Genomic DNA, 19008 nt, shown 5'->3' with positions numbered 1-19008 from the left:
AAAGATCTGAGAAGGAGGAGAAATCTTGTTTCAAAAAATAGTGTTCCTGGTATGCCAAACATTGTAGCAGAGGACAAGGATACGGGAAAGATGAGAAGATATCCTGACTAGTATGAGTTCTGAAAGTATACAGCCAATCTATGAAAGAGTAATTCCAATTCGAAGGATTAATAGTATCCGAGAAAACATTCTAAATCTGTCAGACAAAAGAAGAATGAATGAAGAGATGATCTATACTTCGACATCCTGATGACAAAAAGGACCAAGTCTGTCAATGCGTTGATTAGATTTAGCAATCACATGGTTTGCAATTGCAAATGACAGTGAATATCAAAGTAAATTTTAGAAATTAACATCCTATATTCTCATCTTTCTCCATATCCACTTTGCTCAAATGAAAAAAAATAAAAAATAAAAAATAAAAAACAAAGAATCAAAGTAAATGCCTGGGTTTCCAGGTTTCATTTTATATTCCTGATTTCTTTTGATAACTCGATGAATGAAATATCTTACAACAGAAATTACTCAATTGGCAGGCAACCGCCATGACTTATTACTTCATGTTCCAGAAGCATTAGTTACGTCCCTATCCTTATTAGCATGAATATAGCAAATTGGTTCTTAAACATTACCAATACTCTCCGCAAGAACATTGCCCATCACTGAAATGGTGAAACCTGTTATTATCCCTCAAAATAATTTTCCTTCCTTCCAACTTAGATATCATCTTAATAGCTGTATGGCAATCCCTGCACACCCTCAGATTCTTCACCACTCTAATCACTGACTTTGCTTCTGTAACAAGAAGAGCGAAGCATACCGCCAATTTTTCACTATGAGTACCCACCATCTCTTCTTTCTCTTCCTCATCAACATCTCTTAGCACACAGGCCTTATCAGCAATGTAGCCAGCATTCCTCAGCTTCCTCCCTAATTCTGCCAATCGCCTATAAATTTCATCTGACAGTTCGTGTGATCTGTCTCCCGCAATGAACTTGTGCATCTTACCATTGTATTCAACCCAACTCCAACCAGTTGCCTTTTTCACACCTGCATTTCTCATTGCTTCTCTAACTCTCACCACATCATCCCACCTGCCTGCAGAGGCATATATGTTCGAAAGCAAAATGTAGTTTCCTGAATTATGTGGTTCAAGCTCAAAGAGCTTGCTTGCAGCAAACTCCCCAAGATCAATTCTTTTGTGAATCCGGCTAGCATTTAAAAGAGATCCATAAACTCCAGCATGTGGCTCTTTCTGCATGCCATCAACTATTTTTTTTGCCTCATCCACTTTACCCACTCGACCTAATAAGTCAACCACGCATGCATAATGATCTACATCAGGATCTTTGATCGACTCAAAGATCTTCCAACCTTCTTCTAACAACCCAGCATGGCTGCACGCTGTCAGAATACCAATATACGTTTCACGGTTTGGCTCAATAAATTCTTCTTTCATCTTCATGTTTAGCTTGACAGCTTCCATTCCATGACCATGAGCTGCAAACCCTGAAATCAATGTATTGTAGGAAACCACATCTCGTTGTTTCATTTCGTTGAATATTCTCTTGGCATCATCCATGCTTCCACATTTAGAGTACAAGAATATCAAAGAATTGTATACTGATATACTTAGATTGGTATGATGTTTTGTGAGAAAGTTGACGGCCCAATTACCTATCTCCAATGCCCCAAGATGCCCACATGCTGAGATGACACTGACCATAGTGACTTCATTTGGTTTGGGGTTATCAGCAGCAGTCATATCTTTGAAGAGATCGATTGCAAGAGCGGACTGTCCATTCTGAGCATAACCAGAAATCATCGAGTTCCATGAGACAACATCTCTTTCCGGCATCTTATCGAAGAGCTCTCTAGCTGAAGTCAAATTCCCGACTCTTGCATATGCTGATATCATGGCATTCCATGTCCCAGAGCTCTTATACACCCCCAATTCATCAAAAACTTCTCTAGCACTCTTGATGCTCCCACGCTTTGCATACATATCAAGCATCGCTGTTTTGCCAAAGTAACTTAAATGCATCCGCTTCTGGTTGAGCTTTTGGATAAACAAATCTGCAATGGAACTATTACCACATGACGAACACGCTGAAATGACAATTGCCCATGTAGTTTCATTTGGTTTATCTCCAGAATCCATCATGTCATCAAACAATCTCAAAGCCTCCTCTGGAGAGCCATTCTGAGCATAAGCCGAGAGCATTGCATTCCACGACACCACATTTTTCTCCGGAATGTTATCAAAATACCCTCTTGCATTCTCCAAATCCTTCATCCTAGCGTACCCGGTAACCATAGCAGTCCAAGTAACAACACTCTTCTCAGGCATCATATCAAACAGTTTACACGCTTCAACTTTATTCCCCCACTTCCAATACCCAGAAATCATGTTGTTCCAATCCACCAGACTCCTCTCAGGCATTTCATCGAACACGTCTCGGGCATGCTCAACCGGCCCGTATTTTGAATACACACTCATGATGGCATTGCGAACATAATGATCAGAACCAAGACCCAACTTCACCACATGCGCGTGGAACGCAATGCCGGCACTGCCGGACGATTTGATCAAAACTGGGTACACAAAGGTACCAAGACATATGTCCTCGCAACGCTGCATTAGTTGATATAGTGAAACAACTTGATTAGAGCAAACATTGCCCAAAGGGGCGTAATATTTGAGCATGGAGGTGAAGACATGGATGTTGGGGCGAGGCGTAGAGTCGAAGATGAGACGGGTATAGGGCGGCGGTGCACGGAGGCGCGTGCATTGGTTGATGAGCAATGACACCCACTGGTTTTGGTGGTGGAGGGAATTTTGAATGAGGTGGGCATGGAGCTGCCTTAACTGACTCACATTGCTTATTTTGTATAGTAAGCTATCCAACTGTAAGACTGACATATATATATATATTGAGCTTGCTAAATCACCATTCTCAATTCAACCTTGTGTGACCAAACAAGAGATGAGAATACTAGGAAACTAGGAAAGTGCTCTTGCTTTTCCAAACCTTCCATTTGATATATATTCAGGTAGGAGGCGGGCCCAACGTTCTTCTTATCTTGCTAATAACATTTCCTATTGAAATTCATGTATGATTATGCATGTATGTATATTTTTGAGTTCTCAGAATTGAGAGTGTGCATAACTATATTTTTTGAATGCCGAAAATAAAAGGACCGGGATGATTCCGTTGTAAACTTACATAAAGAGCTTATTTTAATTTTTGGGTAAAGATAGGAAGAGATAACACCTTAATGCTTCTAGCAATTATCAATATAGTGCCGCGCACAAAAAGCACAGACTCTTAGACAAAAAATAAAAAACGTTTGCATCATGGAACGCTATATTTTACACAACTTTTTATACATCTTGTGAGCTATTAGATTTCAAAACGTTTATTAATCTGAATTTGTTATTTGAAAGATATCAACACAGCACCAAGTGAGTGGAAAATGACATGGCATTATATATTTCTAATCAAAAATTATAATTGGATCCTTTCTTTTTTTTTTCTTCACAGTGTCCTGCCAATTAATGAGCTTACGTAAGTTGTAAGTTATAAGTTGTAAGTTGTAGTGGAGAAATTTTTCTATGCTCCCGTCACACCACGTCAATCGTGTGACGCCCCAACCAAATTTTGACACGTGTTCTTTTTTACACAATTAAAACTCCTTAACTTAACACCGTTAAGTATTATGAGGAAAGAGATTGATATGCAGCTTGTTATCTCTTTTTGACTCTCTATCAAACTCATCAACTGTAACAAACCCAGATTTAAACACCATGTTTTTCTATTTCAATCTTTTTCTTCTTCTTCTTCTTCCCCTTAATTTTATTTCTATGAAATTACCATCATCTTTGAGACAAATTTCCACTAAATTCTTAAATCAGAAAACCTAATACTTTTATGCGAAAGATTTTACATACCCTTGTTTTTCCTGACTTGGAAATTCGTCATTAGGGATCTAGCCATCTGGATAAGATAACCAAATAATACCTCAAACCTGTGTATGTCTTGAGAAGAGGAAATTTGACTTTTTCTGTAAGACCAAAATACTCCCAGATCTTCACGAGTATGGATATTAAAAGCAATAGAAGAGAAAGATGATGTGATTGTGAAAAATAAAATTAAAGAAGTTTGCTTTCTTGATTATCAACAAGAGATAAAAGCTTAAAGTTGAGGTTGAATCTGGGTTTGATGAGCTAATCTGCAAATGAGATGAAGAAAGTGCAGAATCAATGATGTTGAAGAAGAAAACGAGAGGCCAAGGTTATTTGGGTGTTTTAATATTTTATTATTTTGTTCATTTTCAAAAAACTTTAACTGCGTTAAGTTTTTAAGTCTAATTGTGTAAAAACAGATACGTGTCGAAATTTGGTTGGGCGTCACACGACTGACGTGGTGTGACGGGAGCATGGAAAAATTTCTCCATCTTGGGGGATTGGAAATAGGAAATTGGGCTGTCAACTTTGTCACAAAACATCATATCAATCTAAGCATATCAGTATACAATTCTTTGATATTCTTGTACTCTAAATGTGGAAGCATGGATGATCCAAAGAGAATATTCAACGAAATGAGAAAACAAGACGTGGTTTCCTACAATACATTGATTTAAGGGTTTGCGGCTCATGGTCAGGGAATGGAAGCTGTCAAGCTAATGAGGAAGATGAAAGAAGAATTTATTGAACCAAACCGTGAAACATATATTGGTATCTGACAGCGTGCAACCATGCTGGGTTGTTAGAAGAAGGTTGGAAGATCTTTGAGTCGATCAAAGATCTACATCTGATGTAGATCTTTGAGGCTCCAAGCTCATCTAGGCTCTATTTCCATGTCAAATCCTTCAACGAGGTCAGCTCGGTTGATGGGTAAATTTACCGTATCAACAGTCTTAAATGCTTCATTTTCTGATTCCATCGTTGTTGTTTCCAAGAGTCCCACCAGGCAATGTTTCCTACAAACAAGGAGGAGAATATCAGAATTCTTTTTAGAGAAAATAAAAGGAATTAATTAAAATGTAGAGACTTAGAGAAAATAAAAGGAATTAAAATGTAAAGACCGCAAAAAGGTCAACAGTGAGGAATCCTGATCCAGATAGGAATCTTCATGAATTTTGTGTTTTCCGCCTATTTCACGCCAAACACTCTACAGGACTCTGAAAACGACTCAATGACTCAAAACACGAAACTAAGGAGAAATGGAGCATATACTCATTAATATCGTCGCACTTTGTGCTCCTATCAGGTACGCCCCTGAATGATGCTGGGGAAGACATACTTTCATCTCTGCTTTCTAAATCGGTGGTCCAGATTTCCGATGTTTCGGAAACGCATTGGATAGAATCAGAGGGTGTTCCAGTATTTACTTGGGTAAAGGTGCTTTTGTCAACGAAATCATCAGAATATGTCTCGGGATCCGCATGTTGACTATCAAATTGTTGAGATGTTGAAGCCAGGTTTCTGTCATCCTCAGCTGTTGGAGGCTCTTTGGCACTCCATACTTCATATGGGACAAAATGAGATTTCATTCTGAGTGAAAACTTAAGAACCGCCGAACAAGCACCACATCTGAGTTTCTGCCATCTCCTAGAAAGGTGAAAACCTGCAGGTATCTGCAGGGGGTATGAGCATTTATAACAAATTATGAAGGGAGCTCCTCCTGCTATGGGTCGGATATGTCCCTTAAACTCAACATTTTTACGCCTTTGATCATCAGCCACTGTTTCATAGCATTCAGGGATTGACGATCGAGCCTTATCAAAGGATTTTTGTGCAACACCAGTGCTAAATTTCATTCGCTTGATCACCATCTCTGTATTACTTAACAAAACCAACATCTCTTCCTTGACATTCCTAATGGAAGCCGACGTCTCCCTTACATCCCTTGCTACCTGCTCTCTCAGTAGACTTGCCTGTATCCGGCAAAACCTATCCAATCCAAGAAGTTTGTTGGTGTATTTGTACTTTTTGTAGCTTGCCCACAAACGAACCTTAGAGCACTTGCAAACGAGCTTTACTCCATTCTCCATTTTCACTGCAAATCTTTTGAGTTTCTCCTGTGGGAGATACAATACCTTGTTATGCTGTGCCATCTCCTCGACAAATGGTTTTAAGGATTCTAAAGTGGATTTGAGATCTTGGAGCAGAGGCTTAAACATCACATTCTTGTCCTTCACTTCTATAACGAGTTCAAGTAGCATCCCAAATATTGCTCCTAGAGCAGTCCCTGTCCCTCCATCTAATGATGCCACTGCCATAATCATTAGACCACCCAAATTAGAAAACTTAATTTCGTGTAAGCTTTAGGAAATGTGGAAATTGAATTAGAAAAGCAGAGACATTATGCAAGTATTAGACCTTAACTTTTAAATACCATCTAGCTCATTTCCAAAAAAAAAAAAAAAAAAAAAAATCATCTTGCTCAGTACTAGATAAGCTAGCTTCAGTTAAAACAGGCTCGCATTTTTATGCAAGGGTGTTCAAAATTTTGTAGTGTCAAAAATTTTCTGAAAATGTTAATAGCATTGCCATTTAGAAAGGCACTATTACATTAGGCTTTTGGAAGCTAATAACATCGAATATGAACAGAACTTTAAGCACAAATACCAAATGTACTAAGCGAAGTAGTGTAATAACTTCTATAGCCGGAAGGCCAATATAAAATTTGACAAAGCAATTTCCAATGATTTCACCTTGAATGCCGCCATTCCCTTCATTTTGATTCGGCACCATCTCAATAGCACCTCCTCCTGCAGCAGCCGAAGTTGAGGCCTCTTCCATTACAACTACTCCTGCTATCTGCTGCAGTAACTTGTGCATACTCAACTGTGCCTCCTTCACTTCTTCAAGCTCCTTGCGGCTTTTCCTCGACAGATCCAATATCTCCTTCACGTCCCTTATCTCCTGCAACATGAGGTTTTCCAACAGTCTTCTTAGGGACCTATCCAAGTCGACTAGTTGGTCGGTGTAACAATTTATGCAGCAGTAGTTCCACCACCGAAAATTCAACAGCTTCCCCACGAGTAGTGTTCCGCTGTGCATTTGTCTTTCAAGTTCCTCTATCTCATCGTTTGGGAGACCCAATTCCACGTTATACTGGCCTATCTGTTGGATGGCCGTGGCCTGCCGTCTTAAACACTCCAAGGTGAACTTGAGATCTCTGAGGAGCTCTTTGAACGTCTCAGTCCTACCCATAGCTTGCTTAACGCCATCATACAGCACTGCAAATACTGCTCCTCCGATCAATTCCAGAGCCATATCTACTCTGGCCTTGTATATTGGCTTTCAGCTCAACAAGAAGCTAATTTGAATATGCCAATAAATCAAATGATCTACTCAAAACCAAGCAAAATACTATAAAGACTATAATAGAGTACTACTAAATCTTGTTTTGTTGGTGATTATACAAGCAAGATAAGATGAATGTGTGTTCAACTTGATCAATGATTGAAAGAATGCGGTAGCTGTTTGCGGAGGAGCTCGATTGGTATTTCTCGAGTAGGGACCATATTGACTAATTGATGACGACTTTTCTTTTTGAATTCCAACTTTATTATACGAGACAACTTACGATCATTTCTTTTTTTATTAAAGTTACAACTTACAACTTTAATAAAGAAAGGATCGAATCGAATTAGCTCATTAATTGCCAGGACACTACAACGAGAAATTTTTCCATGCTCCCGTCACACCACGTCAGTCGTGTGACGCCCAACCAAATTTCGACACGTATCTGTTTTTACACAATTAGACTTAAAAACTTAACGCAGTTAAAGTTTTTTGAAAATGAACAAAATAATAAAATATTAAAACACCCAAATAACCTTGGCCTCTCGTTTTCTTCTTCAACATCATTGATTCTGCACTTTCTTCATCTCATTTGCAGATTAGCTCATCAAACCCAGATTCAACCTCAACTTTAAGCTTTTATCTCTTGTTGATAATCAAGAAAGCAAACTTCTTTAATTTTATTTTTCACAATCACATCATCTTTCTCTTCTATTGCTTTTAATATCCATACTCGTGAAGATCTGGGAGTATTTTGGTCTTACAGAAAAAGTCAAATTTCCTCTTCTCAAGACATACACAGGTTTGAGGTATTATTTGGTTATCTTATCCAGATGGCTAGATCCCTAATGACGAATTTCCAAGTCAGGAAAAACAAGGGTATGTAAAATCTTTCGCATAAAAGTATTAGGTTTTCTGATTTAAGAATTTAGTGGAAATTTGTCTCAAAGATGATGGTAATTTCATAGAAATAAAATTAAGGGGAAGAAGAAGAAGAAGAAAAAGATTGAAATAGAAAAACATGGTGTTTAAATCTGGGTTTGTTACAGTTGATGAGTTTGATAGAGAGTCAAAAAGAGATAACAAGCTGCATATCAATCTCTTTCCTCATAATACTTAACGGTGTTAAGTTAAGGAGTTTTAATTGTGTAAAAAAGAACACGTGTCAAAATTTGGTTGGGGCGTCACACGATTGACGTGGTGTGACGGGAGCATAGAAAAATTTCTCCCCCAAGATGCCCATATGCTGAGATGACACTAACCAGAGTGACTTCATTGGTTTTGTGGCATCAACAGCAGTCATATGACTCATATCTTTAAAGAGATCAATTGCAAGAGCAGACTGTCCGTTCTGAGCATAACCAGAAATCATCGAGTTCCATGAGACAACATCTCTTTTCAGCATCTTATCAAAAAGCTTTCTAGCTGAAGACAAATTCCCAACTCTTGCATATGCTGATATCATGGCATTCCATGTCCCAGAGCTCTTGTACACCCCCAATTCATCAAAAACTTCTCTAGCATTCTTGATGCTCCCACGCTTTGCATACATATCAAGCATCGCTGTTTTGCCAAAATAACTTAAATGCATCCGCTTCTGGTTGAGCTTTTGGATAAACGAATCTGCAATGGAACTATTACCACATGACGAACACGCTGAAATGACAATTGCCCATGTAGTTTCATTTGGTTTATCTCCAGAATCCATCATGCCATCAAACAATCTCAAAGCCTCCTCTGGAGATCCATTCTGAGCATAAGCCGAGAGCATTGCATTCCACGACACCACATTTTTCTCCAGAATATTATCAAAACACCTTCTTGCATTCTCCAAATCCTTCATCCTAGCGTACCCGGTAACCATAGCAGTCCAAGTAACAACACTCTTCTCAGGCATCATATCAAACAGTTTACACGCTTCAACTTTATTCCCCCACTTCCAATACCCAGAAATCATGTTGTTCCAATCCACAAGACTCCTCTCAGGCATTTCATCGAACACGTCTCGGGCATGCTCAACCGGCCCATATTTCGAATACACACTCATGATGGCATTGCGAACATAATGATCAGAACCAAGACCCAACTTCACCACATGCGCGTGGAACGCAATGCCGGCACTGCCGGACGATTTGATCAAAACTGGGTACACAAAAGTACCAAGACATACGTCCTCACAACGCTGCATTAGTTGATATAGTGAAACAACTTGATTAGAGCAAACATTGCCCAAAGGGGCGTAATATTTGAGCATGGAGGTGAAGACATGGATGTTGGGGCGAGGCGTAGAGTCGAAGATGAGACGGGTATAGGGAGGCGGTGCACGGAGGCGCGTGCATTGGTTGATGAGCAATGACACCCATTGGTTTTGGTGGTGGAGGGAATTTTGAATGAGGTGGGCATGGAGCTGCCTTAACTGACTCACGTTGCTTATTTTGCATAGTAAGCTATCCAACTGTACGAGTGACATATATATATATATATATATATATATATATATATATATATATATATGCCCAAAGTCCAAAATGGATTGAGCTTGCTAAATCACCATTCTCAATTCAACCTTGTGTGACCAAACAAGAGATGAGAATACTAGGAAAGGGCTCTTGCTTTTCCAAACCTTCCATTTGATATATAGTCACTATGCAGCTATTTACACTATAGGGCCGAGCACAGAAAGCACCCACTCTGAAACCAAAAATAAAAAAAATTAAGAATTCATAATTTATTATTTATATGCTTAAGTGATTCAAAAATATAAAAAACCAGCTCGACACAGATCTTAGATGACATGTAAACCGTACATCCTTTATACAAAAATTACTTGGCTCTCAAATACGAACTGAAGTAATATTTATACATACATCTAAAGGGCGTCAACCGTTCATTGGTGTCGCACTATTCATTCGCGTCACATTGTTTATTCGAGGCCGAAGTAAATGACTCTTTTGCCCTTCTTTTTTTTTTCATAAAATTACGGGTTGCCACGTTTCGGTAACCTTCTATAAGTTTCTTCTGGGTGTTTTTATTTTGAGATCTATCTCATAAACATAGGAGAAAAACATGTTGGAAACGCGAAGAACATAGGAGATATTGGGTGGTTGTTGTGATTGAAAGAAAGACCAGAGAGACGAATGCGATAGGAAGTCTTGCGATAGTAGATCTTGCGTTCTTGAAATCAAAAGAAGAAGGAAAGAGGTGTGTAATGGGAGATGGTGTTCTATTGATATGTATGGTTTTGTGGTTTTGAATGGGTGATTTTTGTTGATACATACATCTAAAGGGCGTCAACTGTTCATTGGCGTCGCACTGTTCATTCGAGGCCGAAGTAAATGACTCTTTTGCCCTTCTTTTTTTCATAAAATTACGGGTTGCCACGTTTCGGTAACCTTCTATAAGTTTCTTCTGGGTGTTTTTATTTTGAGATCTATCTCAAAAACATAGGAGAAAAACATGTTGGAAACGCGAAGAACATAGGAGATATTGGGTGGTTGTTGTGATTGAAAGAAAGACCGGAGAGACGAAGGCGATAGGAAGTCTTGCGATAGTAGATCTTGCGTTCTTGAAATCAAAAGAAGAAGGAAAGAGGTGTGTAATGGGAGATGGTGTTCTATTGATATGTATGGTTTTGTGGTTTTGAATGGGTGATTTTTGTTGTGCTTGGGTTTTAATTGATGTTGGTTTCTATGGGTATTGATTTTGGTTTCCATGTGTTTGGGTGTTGTTATGTGGCTTTCAATGGGTGGTTTTTGTTGAGGTTTTGATTTTTGGTTGTTATTTGGTGATCGTTGTATTTGAATGATAGGATTTTTGACAAAATTTTTGCATAATTTGTGGTTTAAGGATTAGATCTCTATCGAAGTTGAGCCGAAGAAGAAAACAAAAGAGGACACACCACTTTGAATCTAAAAAGGTACAGAGTAACATTTCCACTCTCGGTTACCTTCCAAAACGCAAGTTAGTATTGATTTTTTAAGTTTTGTAACTTTATCTTAATAGTGATTGATTCCACTTATAATGATTTGAATATCTTTAACTTGATATAATGATTCATTTGTCAACTCAAAATAATGGTGACTCTGATTTAGTTTTCTGTTATTACTTTGATCATCATTGATTGAAGTATTAATATAGAAAATTTACTTTACATATATAATCCGTTATCGAAAATTGTATCTCTGTTGTCTATACTTCATACCTTTAGGCTGTCATGTGAATGTTGGATTTGTATATATTTAATTTAGATTAATAAGGTCTGGAAGTACTGTGGTAAGGTTAATTCATTTTGTTTATGTGCTATCACCGCCAGCTAGACTATTAGATTATTAACATTGCTTTTCTTTTTGAATTCAAATGAATTTGTTTTTTTTTTTTCACATCAGATCATTTTCAGAGACTTTTTTTTTTCTTTGTTTTTTGTGGGATATGTTTTTATGCAGTTTGTCCTTAGTTTATAATTACAATATTCTTAATATTGTATGATACTAGCTATATCTGTTTGTTAAGTGTTAATAGTTGTTTCTTCCATGTTTCATTTGTCGATTTGCTTTTGAGAATTGTTCTCAATATATCTATATATTATAAAGACAGGACTACTCCATTAGACATTATGTATAGAAAGCGTATTCTTTAGACCTAACTAGGTAATATATCTATTTAGCTTGCTGACCAACTACTCTCTTAAAATTGAAATGGACTACCTGTGATTCATTTCCGACCAGCTTATCTCATACTAAATAATCAAATATTGAAAGAAATAACTTTTGTCGTTTCAAAATTGTTTCACTTCAACCAGACATGTGGTGCCATAACAATAGCAAACAAAACCACATAGTGACAATTGCAGCAGTACATATCCACAAATTTGATGAAAGTAAATAAGTAGCCATATGAAAGAGATAAAACAGAAACCTAACTTTGATAAAAGTAAAACTGCCATTAATTCTAGACCAAAATAAGTGAAAAAGATAAAGTTACCTATCAACATTCATGAAGAGGCTGACGCTGAGGGCAAAGATACGCACTGAATGCATCCCTGAAAGCATTCTTGTATTTGTGAAGAACTCCCACCACCCACCATCCTAAAACCGCACCACTCACTTTAAGAACGACCTTCAAAGAAGTCACAAAAAATCCCTAATGTACTCCCCAATAATGGAGCACCTGAATAAGAAAAAATGGGAATCATCTTAGGTAAACAACAAATTGCTCCTTATGCGCCATGCCACCTTCTATCTTAGCCAGTCGGTTTGCCGAATATATGGCAAACAAGAGACATCCCATCCAAATGATGAAGTAGGCGACAATGTGAGAGTCCTCATAGATAATCTCAACACCATGCCCAATATTTCCGAAATCAAAACAATACAATCAAGTTATGCGGCTCCGGGTCCCTATGTTTTCCAGTTTAGTTAGTAGCATAGCTGATTTTTGGTCTTTATGTACAATTCCAGTTATACATTTCTTTTGCTTTGTGAAAATTTTAAAAATGATTTGCTCAGAGACATAAATTATAACATAGCATAGCTGACGTTCATCTATTGTTCTTATTATACATGTTGCAAGCTTGAAAAGATTGACTTTACAGTTGATACAAATTTATGGAAAAAATTTAATATGCGTAAAAAAAGCTGTAATTGTGAATCTATTTAGCAGCAAATTTGCTTGGATATAGTTGATTATGAATATGTTATTTTAGTAGTATGTGGTGTTTGATAAGTTCATGATATGAGCATTTTAATGCGACATTTTAATTGTTATTTCCTCATATTTACTTAGTTATTTCCTTAAATAAATCCTTTTAGTTTGGGAAAGTTTCTATTTCCCATTTTTAGAAAGTTTCCATTTTAGTTTAGGAAAGTTTCCATTTCTTGTTTTTAGAAAGTTTCTACTTTTAGTAATAGTTTCTATTTTTAGGTCATTGGAATAAACGAGCTGAAATGAGCTCAAAAGTGGAAAGAGGAGCTAGAGAACATTGAGAGGGAGTGAAGACAAGACACAAAGGGCTACATACATGAGCTGAAATGAAGTTATGAAGTTTTCCTGTTTCAACCAGGAAATCCTGTTCGGAAGAGGAAACTTTGACTAAGCATGACTCCTACGTCAACCAAGAAGCATGATCAAAATATTAAAGGGAAATGATGTTAGAGGCACCAAGGCTTGAAGATGACGCAAGGTGGCCCAAGATCCTTCTAGACTATTGTGGATTTCGGCAAAATGGATAAAAGCCCAAGTGATCTAGGGTTTTGTGACGCACAAAGAGATATTTTTGGGATGAGTTATGTGTTTTCCGTGAAAAGCCAAGAGGAAAAGAAGGAGATGGCGTGAAAATCAAGAAGAAACTAAAAGATTACGCTTGGAGATATTCTAGGGAGAGTTTTAAGGAAAGAAGAAGTGTGGACAACAAGAAAATGCTCAAAACAAGTCTAGGTTCGTTCCCTATTTTCTCTAAGGATATTATGGCCGAAATTGGTGAAGAAAATCAGATAAAATCTCTAGATATTTCGGAAATAATATATATCAAGGGATTTATACTTATTTTGGAGAGTTTTGATTGGTTGGACAACACAATAGGGCTTACATGGCAATTTTCGATTGGTTGGAATTATGTGGCATTTTCTGATAATTCCTTGGAAAATAATGGAAGAATCAAGAAGCTTGGAGAGCCTTTGCCGTGCCCCTATATATACTCCCCCTCTTGGACGTCAAAAAGACTTCCTCCCATTCAGAAAATTCACAATAAACGTCAAAGCTCTCTCCATCCTCTAGTGCAATCCACGGTTTTCAAGCAAGGAAGAAGAAGAGAAGAAGGAGTCGTGAGCATCATCATCCACCATCCACCTTGAAGACTTGCTTCCAAGATTCAAGATTCCAACGTCAACACCTCCATCCCCATCTCCATCTCACGGTGTAATTCGCCCTCTTTCTTTGTAACCTTGTTTGATTTTCGTTGGAATTGTTTCTAGTTGACAACAATGTTTGAACAAAGTTTAAATCCAAATTCTTATGATTGAATGATATTTTTGATTCCTATGATTGTGATTCTATAGTTGCTTATGTGAGATTGTTCAATTAAATTTGCTTGATTGATATCTTTTATATGTTTGTCTTAAATGGTTCGAAACTTTTAGGGTTTATGTATAATTGATGCTAGGTTTAAGTTTATGATTCACCTAATAGTTTTGTAAACTTGAATCAAAAGTAGTAAAGACTTTGGACAAAAGTCGAATTTAATTGAAAAGGATTGCAAATAGATGAACTTTTTCATACTAGGTTGTGCACTTAAGTTGATAACCTTTCTCTATGTGCTTTGCGTTGAACATGTTTAGATTAGCTAGTTTTCTAGACTTTGATTGCATGTTTAATAGGATTGATCTAGGTGCTTTCACTTAGATTAATTAGTAAAGGAAAGTAAAATATGAGAAATCATTTGCTTCGAATATTTCACATGATCAATTTCTTTCTCATGACTTGGAAGAACAACTGTAGGGTTGAATCGAATTTGATTATAGAATTGGTTTTGATCTTTGTTTCTTATGTTTCATTATTGTACTTGTGTTTGTATAGTTTCTTTATTTTGTTTCTCTTAATTTTCGGAAACCAATTCTTAAAAACCCCCCTTAATTTCGTTACTTGTAAATATTATATTTTGTTTTATTTTAATTCTTTATTTGTCTTACAATGATAGATGTACCCTCAATCCCCGGATTAGAACGATCCCTATTTACTGCGTACTAACAATGATATCTTATAGGGTTAAATTATATGCTTGCTTTGAGCGTATAAGTTCAATGGTACATTATTATACGTGAGCATGTTAGTTTAAAATGTTAATTCAATTATATGTGGAGTTGCAGGAATAGCAACTAAGGATGCCAACAAAGGAAAAAAAAAAAGGTTGTTAAAACGATCTATTGCTAAGAGAATTAATCAAGGAAAAACTGAATGCAATCATGTTAAATCAAAGAGATTGAAAAGAAGTATGTATAGCTTTTATGCTTTGTTAAACATTTTTTTTTTTAATCAAGCCAGAATGGCTCAGATACATACCTTCTCTTGCCATCTATGGGCAAGTCTAGGACGTGGCATGCTAGCACCACTCATTAGACAATCAGTGCTCACAAATGAAAGCAAGCCTATAACTATGAAAAATCTAGAACATAGTACATAGGCATAGTTCAACAAAAAACTAAAATCTCTCCTTGCCATCCAAGTTAAGGTGAGGAGGTTTGGTTGGGTCTAGCCTCCTGGATCCCAAATTCGAAACCCCATAGAAACAGATCCCAAAACTTTGAGCTTCAAATTTGAATTTAGTTTTTGCAATCAATTTTGTTTGGGCACCTAAAGAAATTGGACACCCTAACACAATTGGGCCTCCAAAGTGACTTGGGTCACTTGACTGATCTGGGCACCCAACCCAAACTGGACTCTTCCTTCTTTGCGCCGGTCAACGTCGTCGTCAACGTCGCCGTTGCCGCCTCCGCCACCATCGCCAGTACAGGAAAGAAGCACCCAGATTGCATCTTTGCCGCTCCTTGAGACCGAATGCCTCCAATCGCCGTTATATGGTAGTGGGAGCCTCTACTGCGCCAAACCACATCCGGCATCAAGCCGATCCCTTTCATGGTCGAAATCGCTGCTGCACTTACGAGATGCCAGCCACCACGATTTCCTGTCCAGTGTGACCCAATCGTCGCCAACCCTGGCAACCCATCACCGGCCTTGAGCCACGCTCTATTTGGTTGGATTCAATCAGAATCCTGACTGAAATTCTCCCTCGTTAATTTCCTCCAGCGTGAGAGTCCGGCAATTGCAAAACTATCCCTTTCCCCAGAAATTGTGGAGAGGTAGTCTGGTTGGGAGCTCGTCGACTAAGATCGATGTTGGGTCACCGCGAGGAGGCAGCGAGAGGAGGACAAGATTTCGCTTGGGGTGGGCGCCGACCGGCGTTGCTTGGATTCCCAGCCATGACGGCTAAGGTTTGCTAGAATTCTGAAGAGGCTGCGTCACATAGTTTGTGATGAGGATTTACTTTCCTAAGCGTAGGTTAATTGGTTGCATGACAACTTTGTATTTATGCTTTGTTAAACATTGGTATTTATGCATGTTTATATAAATTAATTCATATTATATGATTTTTTTATGACAGTGTTTTGCCGAGAGATTAATGAAGAAGATAATCAGTGTCAGAGTGAGACCGAATTCAGAGTTAATGTTGAAAATAGTGTTCAAGGTATTAATGAAGATCTATTATGATTGAAAATGGTGGATTTTTTATATGATCATGATGGAAAATAGTTGATTGAAATACTTAACGATGCTTCTCATGGTGGCGTCTTCTTATATTATTTCTTCTTTTAGTGGTTAAAAAATGATTTGATGCTGTCAATGATTTTACATTTTTGGGACTATGTTGAATGCTTAAACAAGTTAAGTAAAGATTATGTGTGTTGTATGTTATTGGCATAAAAATTTGGCACCAATAGAATCGGCATAATAGTATTGGCAGTGACGATAATTGTGCTATATACATATTTAATATCAAATTAAAAAATCTTCTTTTTCTTCTAGACCAAATAGTATTAATTGACCTTGAATAAAGAGTTAAACATAAATAAATGAATAGCATGCTTATCATTAATACACTATGCAACATTCGAAAAATATCACATAGTGACAATTGACCTAATCTGACAAAAAAATCAAGTATCACATTAGCTTTATCTTAATTCTTGAACAAAGGAGATATTCATAAATATTTGAGTATTCATTTCTTAACAGAGATATTACTCATGATCATTGGATAAATGAGTCTTGACGATAGTGACTAGCTTATAACTTAGGTGGTTTTCATTTTGTGATTGAAGTGTTTGAGTTCAAATATCACTCAATCAATCAATCTAGTCAAAAAGAAAAGGTTGGTACATATTAATGATGAAATACCAAGATAGGTTGGTTTAAGCTCATGATCACAGACATAAAGGAGAACCAATATTTTAACTAACATAACATCAGGGTCTCCAATTCCAACTCCATTGTTAGGTTACTTTAAGATATTGATGTTCAATTCTTATCCTCCTATCTTGGATCTACTTTATTGTCTCATCCATGGTCTGTTGATGTTTACAATAGGACATACTATTTTGTGCTTTTGAGAATAATTAATAGACAATTCATATTGGGGGTTATTCTCCAAGTAGATGCAGACGAACCAAGAATGTCCTTGTTGATTTGGAGTCTTGGACTAGGACTTGAAGAAAGCATGAATATGAATTGACATCAACCTAAACTTGCAACCACAAATCTACCTAATAACTTGGGTTCGTTGTAAGAGGCTTAACATTTATTTCATTTTTAATTCTTTTGTAGAGGACAAAGAGGCCAAACGTTGCAAGATGCCACACATGCAGAAACAAAAGAAGAAAAAGGAGATAACAACGTTAACATAATTATAAATTTTCGGCTTAAGTCTCCAAGTTTTGATTTATGAAACTCTAGAATATATTTGGGGGTACACGATGCCAAAAATTCCATATTCTAAGCATTAATAGAGCGTTCTGACTAATAACAATGGACTTCACTAAACTTATGTATTCAAACATACACACCAACTAGTAAAAATTGTTACACTAACTACTCTATTTGTTTTACAGTAGTGGTGGCAACTCATTGTTTTGGTTTTGATGGTTGATTCATTGTCGATTGGGGAGTTTTTTAGTTGGGTTGTGTTGTTTTGGCAGATTTGGGATTTTTTTTGAGTTGGTTCTGAAATTTTCTCAATTGCAAATTAGTACAGCCTTGCTTCTTCCCACTACACCAATATTAGTGTTGTGTAAATCCACCCAAGCTAGCTAAGCTCGCAGGTATGAAGTGTAATCTATGTATTAATAAGATGTAATATTTATGTGATGATGATCTTGTGCATTAATAAGAAACAGTAATAAAAGATCTTGTATTTGCAAAGAAAGAAAAATATTTTTCTTTTATTGAAGGAAAAATATTTCCCTTTATGAGGAAAGAAAAATATCTCACTACAAAAAGTAAAAAATCATTCAAATAATCTTGAGATAAGTTACCATGAAAATTTAGTAGGCCAATTCGATCATTGCATTGGATTAAGCTACGTTACTGATGTATGTACTCGATTTTTATGTTCTTATAGTTTACCATTATTGTACGAGAGTGTTCAACTATTTGATGAGCCTAACCTAGTGACTTGAGAGCTGAGATGAGACCATCAACCCACATACCAACTACACAGTGCTATGAAAACCTTATTTGAGACATGAATTAATTGGAGAACACTTATTTTGTGAAATGGGATAATGACCATTTACACAATTTTAGGATAAAAATTGCCCACTTACCCAAACACTCTAAGAGATTGCCCATTTGCCCAAACACTCTAAGAGATCATTTCCCTAATACCCAATTAATTATTTTTTATTCATTTTTATTTATTTTTGGGACATTTTTGCCCTCTCCTTCTTTGTCACTTAGAGAGAGAAGTCATCGGAGACCTTGCTGGACTCTGGTGACCAGTGGCCGGCTGCGGACTCTGGTGACCCGAATCCGGCGATCGGTGACCGGAATCCGACGTCTGAATTTATTGCCTCCTAATAATACCCAGTAACCATATTATTGGTCTCCGATAAACATATTATTGCCCCCCAATAACAAGTTCATTGGGG

The 19008-nt window shown here is 37.1% G+C and overlaps 2 protein-coding genes, 1 long non-coding RNA gene and 1 pseudogene across 3 annotated transcripts; 1 reads left to right on the top strand and 3 right to left on the bottom strand.

The window, feature by feature from the left end:
• Nucleotides 1-433: 433 nt before the first annotated feature.
• On the bottom strand, nt 434-3108 carry LOC133742141 (pentatricopeptide repeat-containing protein At1g14470-like). Its single transcript, XM_062169822.1, has one exon. It carries the CDS (start codon nt 2921-2923, stop codon nt 629-631), a length of 2295 nt encoding a protein of 764 aa, XP_062025806.1. The 5' UTR covers nt 2924-3108; the 3' UTR covers nt 434-628.
• A 1359-nt stretch (nt 3109-4467) lies between these two features.
• On the bottom strand, nt 4468-7525 carry LOC133745300 (uncharacterized). The gene is made up of 3 exons (XM_062173360.1): nt 6721-7525; nt 5258-6278; nt 4468-4983 (listed from the first exon to the last, which is right to left on the bottom strand). Exons 1-3 carry the CDS (start codon nt 7283-7285, stop codon nt 4842-4844), a joined length of 1728 nt encoding a protein of 575 aa, XP_062029344.1. The 5' UTR covers nt 7286-7525; the 3' UTR covers nt 4468-4841.
• Nucleotides 7526-8499: 974 nt separating this feature from the next.
• LOC133744582 (pentatricopeptide repeat-containing protein At1g14470-like) lies at nt 8500-9915 on the bottom strand (annotated as a pseudogene).
• A 465-nt stretch (nt 9916-10380) lies between these two features.
• LOC133742428 (uncharacterized) lies at nt 10381-17993 on the top strand. The gene is made up of 3 exons (XR_009862583.1): nt 10381-10906; nt 11162-11231; nt 17687-17993. It is a non-coding gene; the product is annotated as an uncharacterized LOC133742428 (long non-coding RNA).
• The last annotated feature ends 1015 nt before the right edge of the window (nt 17994-19008 follow it).

This window comes from Rosa rugosa, chromosome 4 (genome assembly GCF_958449725.1).
Source record: "Rosa rugosa chromosome 4, drRosRugo1.1, whole genome shotgun sequence".
NCBI classification, from domain to species: Eukaryota; Viridiplantae; Streptophyta; class Magnoliopsida; order Rosales; family Rosaceae; genus Rosa; species Rosa rugosa.
The sequence above is the reverse complement of the archived record's forward strand: the minus strand, read 5'-3'. Positions and strand labels throughout refer to the sequence as shown.

Excerpts from the sequence above, each read along its gene's own strand:
- LOC133745300 (XM_062173360.1), bottom strand. The coding sequence starts at position 7,285 with ATGGCTCTGGAATTGATCGGAGGAGCAGTATTTGCAGTGCTGTATGAT. Across the intron at positions 6,279-6,720 it reads AGGGAATGGCGGCATTCAAG|TGGCATCATTAGATGGAGGG; the intron begins GTGAAATCATTG and ends TGATTATGGCAG. Across the intron at positions 4,984-5,257 it reads GTACCTGATAGGAGCACAAA|GAAACATTGCCTGGTGGGAC; the intron begins GTGCGACGATAT and ends CCTTGTTTGTAG.
- LOC133742141 (XM_062169822.1), bottom strand. The coding sequence starts at position 2,923 with ATGTCAGTCTTACAGTTGGATAGCTTACTATACAAAATAAGCAATGTG.